Below are 16,680 nucleotides of genomic sequence, written 5' to 3' on the forward strand. Positions count from 1 at the left end.
CACACACTCATTTGCAATAAGAACCGAATCTATGATTTGTCGTCCCCCTATGAAAGCATTTTGAGAGTAGGATATAACCTTGCCCAAGACAGTTCTCAATCTGGAGGCGAGAACCTTAGAAACAATTTTGTACACCCCTCCCACCAAACTTATGGGCCGGAAATCCTTCATCTCTACCGCATCCGCCTTTTTAGGAATCAAAGATATGAAAGTAGCATTCAAGCTCTTCACCAATTTCTGTCTGCGATGGAACTCATCAAAAACCGCCATAACATCTTGTTTAACAACACCCCAACAAGCTTGAAAAAAAGCCATGGAGAAACCATCTGGACCCGGTGCCTTATCACCATCCATTACTTTATTCTAATTAAAAGTTTGGTACCAAAAAATCTAACTAATACAAATGTTGTTTTTCTCTTTGTTAAGTGTTGTCTAAACTATTACAAACTGTATCTAGGAAAAATTGTTAAACAAAACTTATTTGTTGAATCCCTTTTAATTTTATATTGATTTTATTACTCAAATTGTGCATAGTGCAAGCAAATTATTACTACATATGAAACAAAGTCAAATAACTACATATATTTACTAACTAATGAGTGTTAATTTGAAATCACCTATCATAAAAATTTATTGCTGGGTTGTACACTGGAATAATGGCAACTATCCATGAGCCAGACACACAAGATTGTCATGCCAAAACTGGCTTAGGGGTAAATGCAAGTCTATGTCCTCCAAGACAGTTTCTAGAGTAGAATATAATGTACAACCTGCTTATTGTTTGTGAAAATTTCTACCAGAAGTAATATTGCACCTGCAGTATCAGCACTCTTTTTGTACATACCAGCTTGGATCAATGGAACATCATGGCAACCTCTGATCTTTAAATCTAAGAGCCCCTTGCATGTATACTCTTGAATCAGTTCTCATCAGAACCTTTGAAGTAGTTTCAAAAGAGAGGCATATGCGACGCTCTATTTCACGTTCAGGTTACTTTGGAATGCGGCTTTGTTTTCAGCCAAAAGCTTTGGATCATAAATGAGACGCAATGATGCATTCTATGGATCAAACCATGGCCAGGTTTCTGCATAGTGGAAACCAACCATTGATAATCTGACCATGTCGAATCTGACAATGGCTCCAGGAACTCGCTCCTAGCCAGAATTTCATGTGGGGGTGCACCAGCAATGAGGTTTGAGTCCAGCTTGGGCTTACCTTTGGTTAGCTCTGTACTCACCTCAACTTGTGTACCTTCAAGGGCAGAGGGAGAGGCACCTGGGATCACCTCCTGCTTAAAAGGCATTGCTCTCGCATCTTGCAAGCAAAACTCTATCCACTGATGAATCAGTGGAGACGGCCCCCTGACTCTGCCCCCAATTCGGTTTGTTTCAAATCTAGTGGCAGCAGGTATTGCCTACAAAAAAGGACATTTACATGAATTCTGAAAAGGAATACCGTAATTTACGATAAAATGCAAGCGGTTTAAAATTGGTAATGGTTTGACAACCAAAGCATTAGTGAATAATAATTCAACTTCTCATTACCCATTTCGTTCCTACAAATTCTCTGCTCGTACTTTAAAATATATCTCACAATTGTTCTTTTTGAGGGTCACCAATACTATGGAGAGAAGTTGAGTCAAAGAAATATGACATGATAGAAAGCGTACCCAAAGGTCTGCCCATAAGCTAGCTCCAGACTTGGGAACAATTACTGCAACATTAGATGAGCGTTTTGCAAAAGGAATAATATCAGTACTCCACCCAACAGCCACCCATACATCTCCCACCCCAAATGCTTTTAAATAGTTCACACTGTCAAATAGTCGTACCTGTAGAACCAGTGAAGACTGATGTTAAACTTAAAAAGAAAATCAGATATTGTAACATGAAACAATTATGCTTACCTTATATGGAATGGAAAATGAGTAATCAAAATTGACATGTTCATGCTCGCATGATCAGGAATGTTCAAACATTGGATGCCATTAGAAATCAATAACTGTCTAGTTATTCTCATTTTATGTTTTAACTTCTACTGCACAGCTCAAATCTAGCATAATGTTGCGATAACTTGTCACCTGGACTCCAAACTTGAAAAAATAGAATTAACTAAGTTGAATCCACATGAGAAACTTGAATCTTCCTATTTGTAGACCAAATATGACCTATAAGTTAATAGAACGGAATAGTGCCCACCATTTATGGGTCACATTCAATAGATTGATTGCACTGCTATACTCACAAAATCAAGTTAAAGTTTTATACACTTCAGCTACTAAATGGCAAAAATAGTACCCAATCCTTTTGCCTTAAGAATGGGTAATCTAGTCATCACAAAGCCAATGGCACTTAATTAAACTTTTCACTAGATACATGTGACTGTAATGAAGAACATAAGATTTTCCTTTCACTGTTGTTCGATATTTCAAAAAACTCTTCAGCGTTACTTTGCCACTCTCATGGCCAACCTCTTAGAGCCCCGTCCATGTTAAAATATAAGTTGCCTAGAAAGGGAATTTTTGTAGTACACAATAAAAACAGGAGCTTGGTATGCCAATTAACTTATATGACATTGAAAGAAATATTGGAAGTAAAGTTTTACTTTGCCTTCTTGGTGTCAAACCCATAGAGCCACCTCCATGTTAGAATCTAAGTTACCTAGAATGGGAATCATTATTGTACAAGGAACAAAAAACAGGAAACTTTTTGGCTCGCTAATTTTAACACAGCACACCACGGGATTTGAACCCGCTAACTCTCACCCACACCCTATATTTAGGGGACCAAAGAACCTTTGGCTACAGCATATTGGCAGGAATGAAAAGAGGAACTTGGTATGCCATTTAACTCAAAAGTATAGAATAATGGGTATCAAAAAAAAAAAAAACTCTGGTATGAAAGTGTACTTTTCGTTTATTAACTCTCGTAGCCTTAACCTCTTAGAGCCACCCTCCATGTTTAAATAAAATTTAGGTTATCAAGAACGGGAATCATGGCAGTACAAGGAACATAATTTGGTACACTATGGGCTGCCTCCATGAAACAAAGTGGAAGCATTCCCATTATTGAATTACCCCCGGTTACCGTTCTCTCTCACACACACACAAATAGAGACATATATACATGTGTTGATAAGATAGTTCGGAGTTGTAATCTTAAAATTGCAGCTTGGTTTTACCAAACAAGTTCTTATCCATATAATCCCATGTAACTGCAAGTGAAAGGAAGACCCATTAGCTGCCAAAAAACCTCTCTCGACCCACTCTGCCTTCCCTAAAAAAAAGGCAATTTTTAAACTTGGATACCTGACATTGAGAATTTTTAAACTTTAGAGGTGTGATTGCAAAAGTAGTGAAACATCAGGTGGTAAGTGAAGTTATCCAAAAAAAATAGAAAAGTTTTTATCCATATCAAATCAAATATTTCTTATTTAATTTTCCCTTAAAAAATGGGTAAATAATACGAGAACGAGAAAATTACTGGATTGCTGAAATTAGCATTTTGGAAGAATCCATGTTTTGGATCAAGTGATCCAAGGTGGTTCGCTAAGGTGGTAGAGAATTATGGTAATTCTGGTTAATATATCTTGTAGTGCAAAAACATACAAGTCAAGTGAGAATCAGATGCAATAATTCAGATATCATCTCTATCTCAATACCTGCTTTCCAAGTAATTCAAGATTTTTTTGGACAGCAGTTCTCCCGCCGTCAACTTGCAAGTCGAGGTTGTTTGTGTTGTAAGATGCCCCCATATACTTCAAAACTGCACCAACAACCTCTCTAGGAGAATCAACCATTGAAATCTTCCCTTCAAGTTCAGGCCGCCATAAATCTGACCAGTCCTGCAACAGTAGTTTACCTACACTCAGGTGCTACATAAATTTGCATAAATTCTATAACCAATTGGGTCAACATATGGTGTGATGAACATGGGATGTCAACACTTAACTAATATGTATCTCAAATAAGAGGAAGAAAGACGGGCGGGCACACGGGAAGTACACAAAATCCCTAACCGCTTCTTTGTAGTTTTCAATCCCAAGTTTAAGAATGTCACTAAAATTTGAAAGACAACAAGAAACAAAATTCAGAATGAACCAGAAACAAGAAAATGACAACTTTACAACACCATCCTAAATCGATGAAGCCCCCAAACTCTAAAGCTCTGGTGTTCCTCTCATTCCAAAAGCTCCACAGAAAAACATAAGATACAGCTCTCTATGCAATGTTAAGCTCCAACTCATATAACATTAAAATCTTAATCTTTCCCAATATTTGCCACCAATTTATCCCAGTAGATAAGGCAGTTCAAGGGTCAGTTTGGATTGAATTTGAGGTAAATCCATAACCAAACCGACCTAATTGGCTACAGTAAAAAAAAAATTGAGAAAAAAGAAAAACAAACCAAACATGGGAAAGAACTGAAATATGTCACAGGTTTGGCTTTTCCCCTGATTAATTCTCACTTTCCCCGTCTCCAAGGGATAACTCAATCAGCTGTGAACCACGCCTCATGAAGCGGAGGTCACTAGTTTGAATCCTCCCTCCCCCTTCTCTTGTGTGGACATGTCAAAAAAATAAAAAAATAAAAATTCCCACTTTCCCCCAATATTTTTTTATTAACCACTTATCAAAAAAAATTAAAAAATTAAAAATTTATTAACCAAACAGAGAATAAAACTCTAAAAATTGAAGAAAAAAAATACATAAATTGTAAAGACTCGTAAGCAATAAGATAGATATCTAGTGAAAATATGAGTACTGAGGGACAAAATTAAATCTGACCACGACAATGCAATGATGGCGTGGGTTGTGGAGAGAAGAGGTACAAAGAGGTGTGGTGTCATGCTGTTGTGTCGGCATGGATAGCATGGCAATGGTGGTGCAAGGGTAAAATACTAACCCCCCTGCGGGGGTGTTGACTAGGAAACTTAATTCCTGATCAGATTTTATTCTTGATTTTACTGTCTTTCTTCACAGATTTTATTTTCATCATTGCTGTAATCTGCATTAACTATGTTACCACAATAAGTTGTATCAGGTTTTCTATTTCAAAACGTCGATGCCATATGACTGCATATTGAAGAATACAAGCTCTTCTTCTGCCCTTATTTTTTCCCTTCTTTCTATTGTCTTCAACTTGGTATCAGAGCTTTGGAATTCAAGGAAATAGGAGGTTGTCAGTGGTAATATTTTGGTAGTAGTTTTATCTCTCAATAAAAGTAAAGAGCATGGAATTATTTACAACTGCAAGACTAAGTTTCCTTTAACACCGGACTCTTAATGTGTAATGGGCATTTGGCATTCATATCTTCTCCGAATACGATCTCATATTAAGTATTGATCTATTCTTCTTGATATTGCCCTGCAGGAAGGGGAAAATACCAGAACGTGGATGCTAAATTTCAAGTGCAGCAACAAAGAAGTATTAACAATTTACTGATAGTGTGCCCCAAATGAAGGAGCAGTATGTACTGGTGATATCAGGTACACTATTTTGGACTATATTATTGTTCAATTAAAGGACACTCAAAAGAAAAAGGACAAGAAGAAAACAAAAAGAAAATATAAAAGTGCAGAGAAGACATTACATGACAATAGAGCCTTCCAGCGTGTATGAATGAATACTATTTCAAATTTGCAGCAATGGCAACAAAATTTACTAAATTAAAAAATATCCATACTCATATAAAGTTATCTTGGCTTTGATTTACGCATAACAAAACAACTTGACAGCATACCTCAATAGGAGCCAATTTATGCTTCTGAAATTTACTTTTCTTGTATGCTATCACCATACAGCCCCATCGATATGGAGCAGCCCATATTGTACCTTCATTATCTATTTCCCCCAAAGAGTTCCTGCGTAGATATACCTGAGACTCTTTTGGTGAAGGTACAAGGGCATAAAGAACATAAATGTATTAACCATCAGATATGATACTCCTAGCACAAGTCAAACTCAAAATATCTCTCAAAAAGATAATATCAGTGAGAGGAATAACTAGCATATCAGCTTTGAAATACACATTCATACCATATCAAATTTACCGATCATTTTACACTTGGTAAAAGTGTTGCATAGTATTCCTATAACAATATCTTGCATAACCATATATACATAGCATGCATAAAAAAAGATAATAGCATATTAGTATGTGGGACACATATTAGAAGCACGACCACACACTCACTGGATAATGTTTTTCAGTCTGGCTTGTTGGAGACAAAACCTTAATCCGTTTACTACTAGTATTCTTCCAACATCCTCTATGGAAGTTGGAAAGATCCAAGCAATTACAACTTAATTTTATCCACGGAAGAAATCAAAGAATTAAAATATTAACAAAAACAAATTCCAATCCCTACTTGTGAAAATAATTAATGTTCTACCTTGCTGGTAACTCAAATTAGATATTTATAGGAAAGAGTTTCATATCTTTCATCAAATCAATTCCATTAACACATATTCATGCCAAATGGTTGGATTAGCCAAATGAAGCTGATGGAGACCATCAAATCCAAAAGCTTAAGCTTTTGTGACCGATGGTTTCTAGCATGGAATCAGAGCTTGGCGCGTCTAAAATGTCTCTTGTTTGAATCCTAAACCCAAAATTGATCCCGGACAAAAGCCCTAAAGGAACCATTGATATTTGGGTCAAATTATTAAGATTAATGTTAAAATATTAATTAAATGATTAAATTCAACCTTCCCTATCACCTTCAAATTTTGGGTACACATATTTATTATCCCACTGCAATTTTTACACCTTTCGAAAAACATTTTTAAGCTAACATCATCCATGTTCACATATTTCAAATAAACTTTTTCTGATAAGTAAATGGAACATTTTCAGTAAAAGGGTGTAAAACACTAAAAAAGTGGGAGTATAAGATCAATAGCATTGTGAAATTAAAAACTTGTTTGATGTCCCGTAAATTCCAATAAATGTAAAACCCTAACAAAAAAGGTGCACCTAAAATCACTAATGGTGTAAAACAAGTTTGAGATGGAGCACACGTCCAACGACACAAGCAAGGGAGGTTACATGTATTTCTTACCTTCCATTTGTCACTTAAGGCTTTGAACCATTCCTGGTCGTCCGCCCCTTGAATGGGCTCAATTATAGACTTGCTGATGGCCAAATTCAGCCAGGAGTCACCAACACTCACAATATCCGCCGCCATAGTAGATGATGGCGAAACACGACCTTTTCGAGAGGGCATAGATAGATCAGAAAAGATGCCCTCAAGACTTGCATTGTACTTCAAGCTAAACTTTAATCTCTTTCCTTGTGATTGTATGAAGTCCTACACACATATCACAACATATATATACCAACATTAGTACTCTATGGAGAACAGGTATCAATGACAGCAATTGGTTCTACACCCAGAGAGGAAAAATGGTCTATGCATAATTTACTCTCCACAAATAGAAACAATAAGATTAACCCAGAAATTAAAATATATATATATATATCAGCAAGACCTTAATCCAGGAAGGAGGAACAGAGCCACGAAGAGCAACGATTTTGAGAGGAACAGTGAGAGCATAAGTTTTAGACTTCCAAGCGTCGAATGCCGCTCTTAACTCGGATTGATCTGGAGCAGGTACGTAGTATCTATATGAGTAATGATACAAAAGAAAGAAAGTACTCAAACAAAGAGCAGTTTATGCAATGGGTAGCTGTCACCTTGAGCTTCCTCTTGCAGTGGAGCTGCGGCGAGAGCGGGCGGGAGTCGAAGGGGCCGAACGGCACCAAAGCCGAAGCAGCCAAGAAAGAGCAGAACGGAGGAGGCGGCAAGGCGAAGCAACAGTTTGGGATTGGGAGACTCTGCCTCTTGTGCTCGGAAAAATGATTCAGCGGATGCAGTGGTCAGATTGTGGGTACTGCGTCTGAGAGTGAGAGTGGTGGAAATGCATTTGTGGGGTTTGTATGGATGAGGGTTTAGGAAGAAGTAATGGTAGCGGTGAAACCGAGAGGGTAGTGGGTTGAGGGAGAGCGAGGCGTGCGAGTGTGAGGGTAAGGGCAGCGAGGCCGCCATTAACATATCCAAGAGAGAAATGGAAGAATAGTGTTTGATTGAACTTTCGTTGGTGGTGGTGATGGTGAGTTTTCTCTTTTCTTTTCTTTTTTCCTTTGTTTTCTTTCCTTTTTTTTTTTTTTTCCTTTTTTTGGAATTAACAAATTAACATTTTTATATTTGAAAAAAAATTTCTCCAATCCACTTTAATAATTTGATGAAATTTTCTTCGATACATTTTAATAAATGTCAAGTATTCTCTAACATTGTAAGATGCAAATTTTTCATCCCTAAGGGGTAACTCAATTAACTGGAGGTTACGCTTCATAAATCGAAAATCACTAATTCGAATCTCACCTCCCCTCTTGTGTGGACATATATAAAAAAAAAAAAAAATGCAAATTTTTCTTTAACATTCAAAACAATCAATTATTACCCTTTTACTTTAACGAGAAAGTCTATGAACTGAAACATTGATTTTAAAAAAATTCAAACACATTAGCTTTTAAACTGATTTGAAGGAAATTTTTATTTAAAAGTATTTACATTCGGCATTTTAAGTATTTACTTTTACTTATTCATTTAAGATAATTTTTTTATCTTCTTTTTTTATTCCCTAGAAAGAGAGAGAACAAGATTCTTATTATTTTTATTTTTTACAAGCACTGAAGCAATATCTTAGCAAATTTGCTAAGTATTATAGCAGCTCAGTAAATCTTTAGCTATTTTGTTGAGCTCAATCTGAATGCTCATACACGCGACATCCTAATTCAACGGGCATTGGATGCAGATAGGTCTGGTTGATTTTAGTTAGTCCCTCAAGATCAGTTTATTTTTGTAAAATTTTGGGGAAAATATTTGTAGTAGTATTTGTTAGACTTCATTTTTGTTTTAGTGGCTTCTAAGAATGGTAATGAACTTTGATTTCTATTTTGACAAGTCCATGATGTCCATCTCTCAGGTGCTTTATGCCAAGACTACAGCTCCAAAAGTAAAATTTGGTGTTGAAATTGGCTTGTATTAACAGTAATTCATATATAATTCTTACAATTTTCTACTTTTGTGAATATGAGAGCCGAAATATGCTTTTAAATCAGGACACAAAGAGGCCCCTAACAAACAAACAAAAGATCATTGTCCACAAAACATCTCAAAGTTGCTTCATTTGCTTGAATAATTCCTTGTTACATTTTGTGCAAAGTGTGGTATGCAACCTTTCAAATTCAACGATAGAAGAAATACACACAAAAAAAAAAATGGAAAAAGAAGAAAAAAAAGCAGATAAATATAGAGGCAATGGAAACCAGATTCACCACATATTGATAACTACTTAATTTTCTTATATCATTAAAGTAATTACAAATTCTAGATCCTTTAGTATGCTTGAAGCTTGCAAGATGTTGTGGCTTCAAGCATCCCTTTAGTATGCTTGAAGCTTTTGCATGCAAATGGAAGTATAATATACAAGAAAGGGATGTACAGCTTTTTAATGGAGGAGGGTAACCTTTGTGATCACCTTTTTGAACTTGCTTCCATTAACTTGCTTGCTGCTACTTTCTCCTGCCTTTCTACATAAGCAGAGGGAAACCATCCAGCCTCTCCTTTGCATTCTCCTTCAGACCATCCATTCGGGGTCACCTGGTGATGATATTACAAGAATAAAAGACACTGAATGCAAATCCCAAGATAAAACCAATCCACTCTGAAATGAACTAAAATGTTCACACTTGATTTCTAGAGCCAAATTTGGTACCAGATACTGATTTACTCTTTCTTTCTTTTTCTTTTCTTTTTTTCTTCAAACGCAATGGGAATATATGGATAAGACATATACATTGCCACTGAGTACACTAGGTCAATGCTGAACTTTGCTTCCTCTCCATAAATAAGCTTGGGGTGACATTCAATATAGAACAGATAATGTATTCATGAAGGTGATGTTGGGCATAACAGCTGAACAAATTAAATGTAGACAGCAATCCGCGAGTCGCTACGTGGAGGCATTGCTACTACGAAAACGTCATCGGAACCGTTCTAATTATGCTTTTAGATGTGAAGGATTATCTTACATGTCTCGATCATTTAATGTAACTAGCTGGATTTTCAAGTAAAACTTGAAGCATACACTTTCTGACTTGTTATACTGCTAAACGGGACTGGACCTTAGGACCCTGATAAAAACCATGTATATCAAACATTCTTAGCCATCTATTCTAAATAGAAAGCATAAATAATTATTTTCAGAAAGAGAAAGAAAAAGGGTTAGCTATCAAGAGAACAGACCATATTTGAATTTTTAGTGAAGTACCTGCCGAACCACAACGTAATCATCAATGGATAGGCTCAACTCCCCTTGATTTTGAGCATCAAATGAATGTACAGCCTGCAAGATGAAGGATGGGTTTTGTTTTTGGGTGAGGGGAGAACAAAGCCTGATATGTTAGAAGCAACAAAGGAAAAGTCAACTAAGAACAGGAAGTCTCAAACAATTGCAGAAATTTCTAATTAATGTCAATTTAGATATTGAGAACTGCTAAATAAGTAATGCCTAGGATTGTGATTGGGACTAGGATTGTGGTGCCAACTTCAATTCTAATACATTCACATGTACGCTTGAGTAACAATTACATGCATGCTCGTGAAGCAAGGAGTCACCAGTTCGAATCTCATATTCCCCTACTCTTGGGGCTAAGTCCTTATAAACAATAAAATAAAAACAATTACATGCATGTTTCACCTAGCAATCTCGTTTTTGCAACCGGAGACTAGGATTATGCCAATTTCAATCCTAGCATATTTACAAGTAACCTACAGTTTCACAGAACATGTAAAATCAGGTTAAGAGCAAAAAGAAGCAAAAAGTTCTGCTTCAAACCAAAAAAAGAACCACACCCTAATGCTGTAAGTGATTGGAGATTCTACAAAGAGTGGATGCTTTATGATGCAAAGATATATAAACCCAAAAAGTGAAAATCAGTATCTATTCTCTTTTTGTTTTTACTTTTTACTATTTGAAAATACCAAATGACCAAGAATTTTGAGTTTTCTTTGTTCTTCATTGTATTGCTAGGTGAAAACAAGAGGCACAAGACTAAAGGTGCAGTAATTACTATTTTCAAGAAAATACAATATACAGTCTGGCTCACACTCTTTGAGGTATATTGTGATGCGGTGCTCTCAAGACGCATGGCATTACTAGATTGATTTTGATACCATTTGTTACAATTAGAGGACACATTAACCATATCTGCGGGATATCCCAAAAGGACTAGGCACAATTGTGGTAACCCATAATCACTCATATAGCCTAATTCGAGAAGAAGAATACCCCAAAGAGAGGCATAAAGGCCGATTTCAAGAAGTACCATAGCCTAGTGCTTCAAGTGATTAGAGGGTATACAAAGAGTGGACACTTCACGAGACAAAGTTATATAAACCCAAAAGGAGCAAGTTAGTATGTATTCTCTTCTTCCTTTAGCTTTTTAGCATTTGAAAATAGCAAATGATCAAAGATCTTGAGTTTCTTTGTTCTTGATTGGTCTGACTGGGTGGCAACAAGAGACACAAGATTAAAGGTGCAGTGATCACTATTTTCAAGAAAATATGAGACACAATCTGGTTTCTACTTTTTGAGGTACATTGTGATGTAGTGCCCTAAAGATACATGGCATTACCAAGTTGACTCTTATACCATTTGTTACAACTATAAAACATATTAGTCCCACGTGATACGCCAAAAGGACTAACCACAATTGTAATTCCCCATAACTGCATATATAGCCCAGTTTAATTTAATACATAACCAATGAGGGACTCGGCACATGTCCATACAACGTCTTTACAATGCAATTTAGGAATCTACAATACATTTTTCATAATCCAAGAATATATTAGTCATATCTGTGTAATAGCCCAAAATGATTAACCACGATTAAGGTTCTCCGCAATCACTTAAATAGTCCAAGTCAACCTACTACACAGCCAATGTAGGACTCAACAGATGCTCATGCTAAGCCTTTATGATTTAATTCAGGGAACTCTAGCCAAAACTGAAACCCGACTCAATCGATCAGTCAACCAGCACCACATTGATCGTAGCCTCTGCAGTGTGGTTTGGTTTTCCACTAGTAATTGTGCAGTCTGGTGACCAGTTTTCAATGACCAATATTGTTGGTCTGTAGTTGGAATCTAGCAAAACCTAATCCCTTAGGTCGGTGCTCACCCAATTCCTTTCTTTCTTGTCATGTATCAACAGTTAGTATTCTTTAAAGTAATTGACTTGATTTTATTGTCACAAAAATCAATGGTAATGTAACAAACCAATTCTATAAGAATCAAACTCCGTACTTTGCAAAGTGTTTAATGATGTGCTTGCTATGCAAGTATGTGAATAAATTTCAAGGTGACAGTGTACAACAATTCTGATAATGAGGAAAAACTTTTCTCTGCAACAAAACTCTCCATCGCCAGTTCTTTCTTCCTTTTTCAGTGTGGGGCGCTTGGGAGGAGGGATGAAATACTGAGAGTTCAGAGGGTCTCACCTTTGCAATAAAGTACTGTTCATTTTGAATAGTATGCTCATGATCACCAGATCTATTTGAATCAATATTTTCATGCACTTGCTGATCATACACATCTCTCCACATTCTCTCTGATGGCAATGAAGACTCTTTCAATTGCTTCTCCAGTATCATCTAACTCCAATAATAACCATGCAATAAATAAGAAACTAGTAAAGGCAATCCTTTGACAAACAAGAAAAAATAAGATGGTCATGGGAACAGAACAAATTACAGGCGAATGAGTCCAAAGCCAGGGTACATAGTCACAAACCTCGGCATGTAGCTTCTCTAAAATAGCAAGAACCTTTTGATGATAGGTTCTCTCAGCATTCACCTGCGCAGAAGATCCCTTTTGAGGTTCAAAAACAACTCAAGTACCACCAAAAGATGATGTGCAAAAAATTAGAACAACTAAACTGAATTTCAACAAGAAACAAAATTTAACACAAAAGCCATTAGTAAAATGGGCACCATAACTGCTATCACAAGTTTTTCATATCTACAAAGATCTTTATACATAGCTGGAGAGAGTTGAGTGAGGATGAGTTACAAATTCTTTATACGAAATAAATGTAATTTTATGAATAGGTAATCAAGTGCATTTTATAAAAAAGCGTGAGATGCTCCTAAGTACACCAAAAGTATACACAAATAAATGTAAATTGAACAGCAAATACAAAATGAATGAAAAGTGAACAACTAGCCTTTTTTCATGCACAGTGATACCAAGTAGAATACCATAGTAAGAAGCTTCTGGGAAGTTATTTGTTGCTGTTGACCCTCAACTGACAACATGGCAGCAGTTGCTTCTCTCCCAAGTGCCATCATTGTAGATTGTAGCTCAGTCAATCTTGCTTCTGCATTTTGAAGCCTCATCGAAGTCTCCATAGAAATAGAGGATTCCCTTGACTTCAATCGGCGCCTCAATACATCAGCTGCCTGATGAGAAGATAGTAAAAAAGATATGCTATAAATCCTATAGCACGACTTACACACTGATTAGACATAAATGATCACCTGGGCCTCTGCCTCTTGGCGCAATTTGTCATAACGGTGTGTCAAGTGGCGAGCATCTTCCAGAGGAGCTCCTGTTATTTGAGCCCGTAGTGGTTCAGATACCTACAGATTCAATACCTGTTACACAATTAGAAACATAAAAATAAAAATATAGAAGTAAAATTGGACAAAAATATAATTTATTAGAATATGACAGAGTATAACCTAAGATATTCTTTGGTTCTAGGAAATATATGTCTTATATTAAGAGTACACTATTTGAGATATTCGAAATCTGGTGAATTACACGACTCAAAAAAATGGGGAGAGAATACCTTAGAACCAGACTATATCAAACCTCAGATGTTAAGGATCCTGCTTCATATGGTTTTTCCAAGTTTTCTAATGACTTAAATGTACCACCACACATCTCACCATCATTTTTTTGGAAGTTTTTTCTTTAACATTTAGGAGGTGTCTATGTTGCTTTTGAAACTTAAAGAACAGTTCCAAATTGCTAACCAAATGATAACATATATCTAGGTGATGTATGTATTCTATTATTCCTTCACTTTGGCATGTCCCATCAAAGAAATTACCAGAAAAATTTAAATTCATTAGATGGGTTATCAAGGACTATACCTTGTGAAATTAAAAAATATTCATAAAAAGAAATTCAATAACTGAAGAATTACCTGATCACCAAGGATCCCAAGCAAAGTCTCCTTGTGCTCCTCCATCGAATAATGCGACGTACCAAAGTGAACAGAAGCTTTTGCAAGAGGAGAACTCGTGCTTTGATTCTCATCTCCATATTTACAACAATCTTGAGCCAACTTCCTTACTAGATAATTTATTGCAACTTTTCATGAATCCACCTTGTAAAGGAACAAAACGCAGCAAAGAAGCAAAACTACACTCACCTATCTCCATTTGCTTTGAGCTTAGAGAAACAAAGGCGTCAATTCCACGAACAATACTCCGCTGAAAATGCTGTGCACCATAATATATTTTAAGACATTGATTATACTAATCAGCATTAATGCATTAGCTAATCTTGCATCACAGGATTCATCCATTAGACCCTATAAAATAAAGGCAGGCTGCCCTGACCACCGACGCTATATTACTTGGCAAAGTCTTGATGACCGTACCTTAGCTGCTCTCGTAGAATTGTATAGATTTTGAAGTTGGTGGTGACACTGAAGTTCAGCTTCATCAACCATGACTGTTTCATGACCAAAATGTCCCAGTTGTCTTAACACTGCCTGCAAAATAATGACCCATTACGGATACGATAATTTTTAAAAAGAAGTATGCAACACGTCTAGGATATGCCAAAAAAGACAGATGTATATGTATATGTGTGTGAGTGTATATCATACATATAGTCAGTTTTTCATTGAAATGTTGTATATATCAAAGTTTTTACAGTATAATAGTTTAATAATGCAACCATTCTAAGTTCCTACATGTGTCAAAACATGTGTAAATTCCATCCTACATTTTCATGTTCAATTACTCTTTTATCAAGTTCTATACTTTCCCTTCTAAAAGCATCTATGCAACAGAAGATCTAATTTGAAACAAATGAAACCATACACATTAAATACGATACGAAACAAACGAAGCCAATTACATATTATATATGATCAACATCAACTTGCTTCTTCCACTGAATCTTGATTACACAATGAGAAAGCATGGTCAGCAAGAGTGACCAATCAAGTGTCAGCTTAGTTCAAAATACTTAACAAGTTTCTCATCAGAAAAGGTTAAACCCTCTACAATGTTTGAAAAAATTAAAAAGAAAAATTAACAAGAAGAGCAGAAAGACAGCTTTTTGGGGTCATGGAACTTTTAAATTAATTTTATTTCTTGTTTTTCTGGGTAAAGGGCACGTGGGGTTTGACTTTTGAGGGCATAAATTATGAACAACTAGTACTTTACAAAGAAAAATGCTCAAAAATTAAACTCTGCTTTTGATACCCTGCATCAAACTAAACAAAATGATTGTGATTGATATTTATCTTTTTGGGTGACAAGAAATGGATCCATCAAAAGACACAAAACATACCCACAACAGTTTTAATCATAACATGATCCATTGAATTGGAGAGAGCAAGAGAAAAAGGTGGACGATCACCTGTTGTTGCTTGGCAACTTGCTCCCTCAGCTTGCTTGCTTGCCTCCGTATGCTCTCCATTCTGATCGGAAAGCGCTTTTCCTTTTGGCTTAGCTTTACAGGGATGAGGGAACACACAGAGAAAGATGAAAATATGAAAGTATTTGGGAGTGAGAGTGAAAAAAAAACTGTCGGGGATAGCTTAGCGAAACAGAGAAAAGTGTCGGGTAAAGACAACCTCGCTTTCTTGTCTTTTGACTTCAGAGTCTTCAACTGAAAACTCACATGAGCTTCAAAGCTCTCGGACCCAAATTATTGGGCTTCGTTAAAAGGCCTAGAAGATATGAGAGATTACGCTTCTGGAATACTTTCTTTAAAATTTGCTGTTTAAATGGTGCTCCACAATTTTATATAAGGTTAAAATTTAGGAAAATTATATATAAACTCTTTAAGTGAACGCGCTTTTATTAAAAAAAATTTGGGTATTTTTTTTTCAAAAATTTAGTCTTTGGGTCACTCGAAACTACTAGAAAACTCTCTACTGTCAATTTTTGTTAACTGCCGTTAGTCCACTTAAAACTCCCAATTTTATCTGATTAAAATATTAATTTTTTATTGATTTAATTTAAAAAATTAAATCTTAAAAAATAAAAATAAAAATTGAAGGCACCCTTGGCCACCCCCCCCAACCCCTATGGGGTAGCTCGAGCCTCCCCTTTCCACCCATGGGGTGGCCACGAACCACCCCATGGGTGGAGGGGTGGCCTGTGGGCCACCCCAAACCCCCAATGGGGTGGCCCACGGCCACCCCAAACCACCTGGGGGTGGCTGCAAGCCACGCTAAGGGCGGGCAAACCACCCCATAGGGGTTGGGGGGGTGGCCATTTTTTTTTTTTTAAAGATTTAATTTTTTAAATTAAATTAATAAAAATTAATATTTTAATGAGGTAAAACGAGGAGTTTTGAGT

At 36.3% G+C, this 16,680-nt stretch overlaps 2 protein-coding genes across 5 annotated transcripts; both read right to left on the bottom strand.

Annotated features, from left to right (window-relative positions):
• Nucleotides 1-602: 602 nt before the first annotated feature.
• Nucleotides 603-8,118, bottom strand: LOC132176077 (uncharacterized). 3 transcript variants are annotated; one of them, XM_059588197.1, is made up of 7 exons: nt 7,699-8,118; nt 7,494-7,606; nt 7,064-7,312; nt 5,743-5,877; nt 3,661-3,843; nt 1,670-1,831; nt 603-1,414 (listed from the first exon to the last, which is right to left on the bottom strand). In XM_059588197.1, exons 1-7 carry the CDS (start codon nt 8,054-8,056, stop codon nt 986-988), a joined length of 1,629 nt encoding a protein of 542 aa, XP_059444180.1. In that variant the 5' UTR covers nt 8,057-8,118; the 3' UTR covers nt 603-985. The 3 variants fall into 3 exon arrangements, with proteins under 3 accessions (XP_059444180.1, XP_059444179.1, XP_059444182.1); XM_059588196.1 differs by having other exon boundaries at nt 1,670-1,849; XM_059588199.1 differs by lacking the exon at nt 5,743-5,877 and having other exon boundaries at nt 1,670-1,849.
• Nucleotides 8,119-9,337: 1,219 nt separating this feature from the next.
• On the bottom strand, nt 9,338-15,945 carry LOC132175937 (SH3 domain-containing protein 2). Of its 2 annotated transcripts, none has more exons than XM_059588034.1 (10): nt 15,734-15,945; nt 14,742-14,855; nt 14,511-14,580; nt 14,283-14,431; nt 13,609-13,710; nt 13,330-13,530; nt 12,863-12,925; nt 12,571-12,723; nt 10,338-10,412; nt 9,338-9,667 (listed from the first exon to the last, which is right to left on the bottom strand). In XM_059588034.1, exons 1-10 carry the CDS (start codon nt 15,791-15,793, stop codon nt 9,542-9,544), a joined length of 1,113 nt encoding a protein of 370 aa, XP_059444017.1. In that variant the 5' UTR covers nt 15,794-15,945; the 3' UTR covers nt 9,338-9,541. The 2 variants fall into 2 exon arrangements, with proteins under 2 accessions (XP_059444017.1, XP_059444018.1); XM_059588035.1 differs by having other exon boundaries at nt 9,527-10,200.
• Nucleotides 15,946-16,680: the final 735 nt, after the last annotated feature.

This window comes from Corylus avellana, chromosome ca3, assembly GCF_901000735.1.
Source record: "Corylus avellana chromosome ca3, CavTom2PMs-1.0".
Taxonomy (NCBI): Eukaryota; Viridiplantae; Streptophyta; class Magnoliopsida; order Fagales; family Betulaceae; genus Corylus; species Corylus avellana.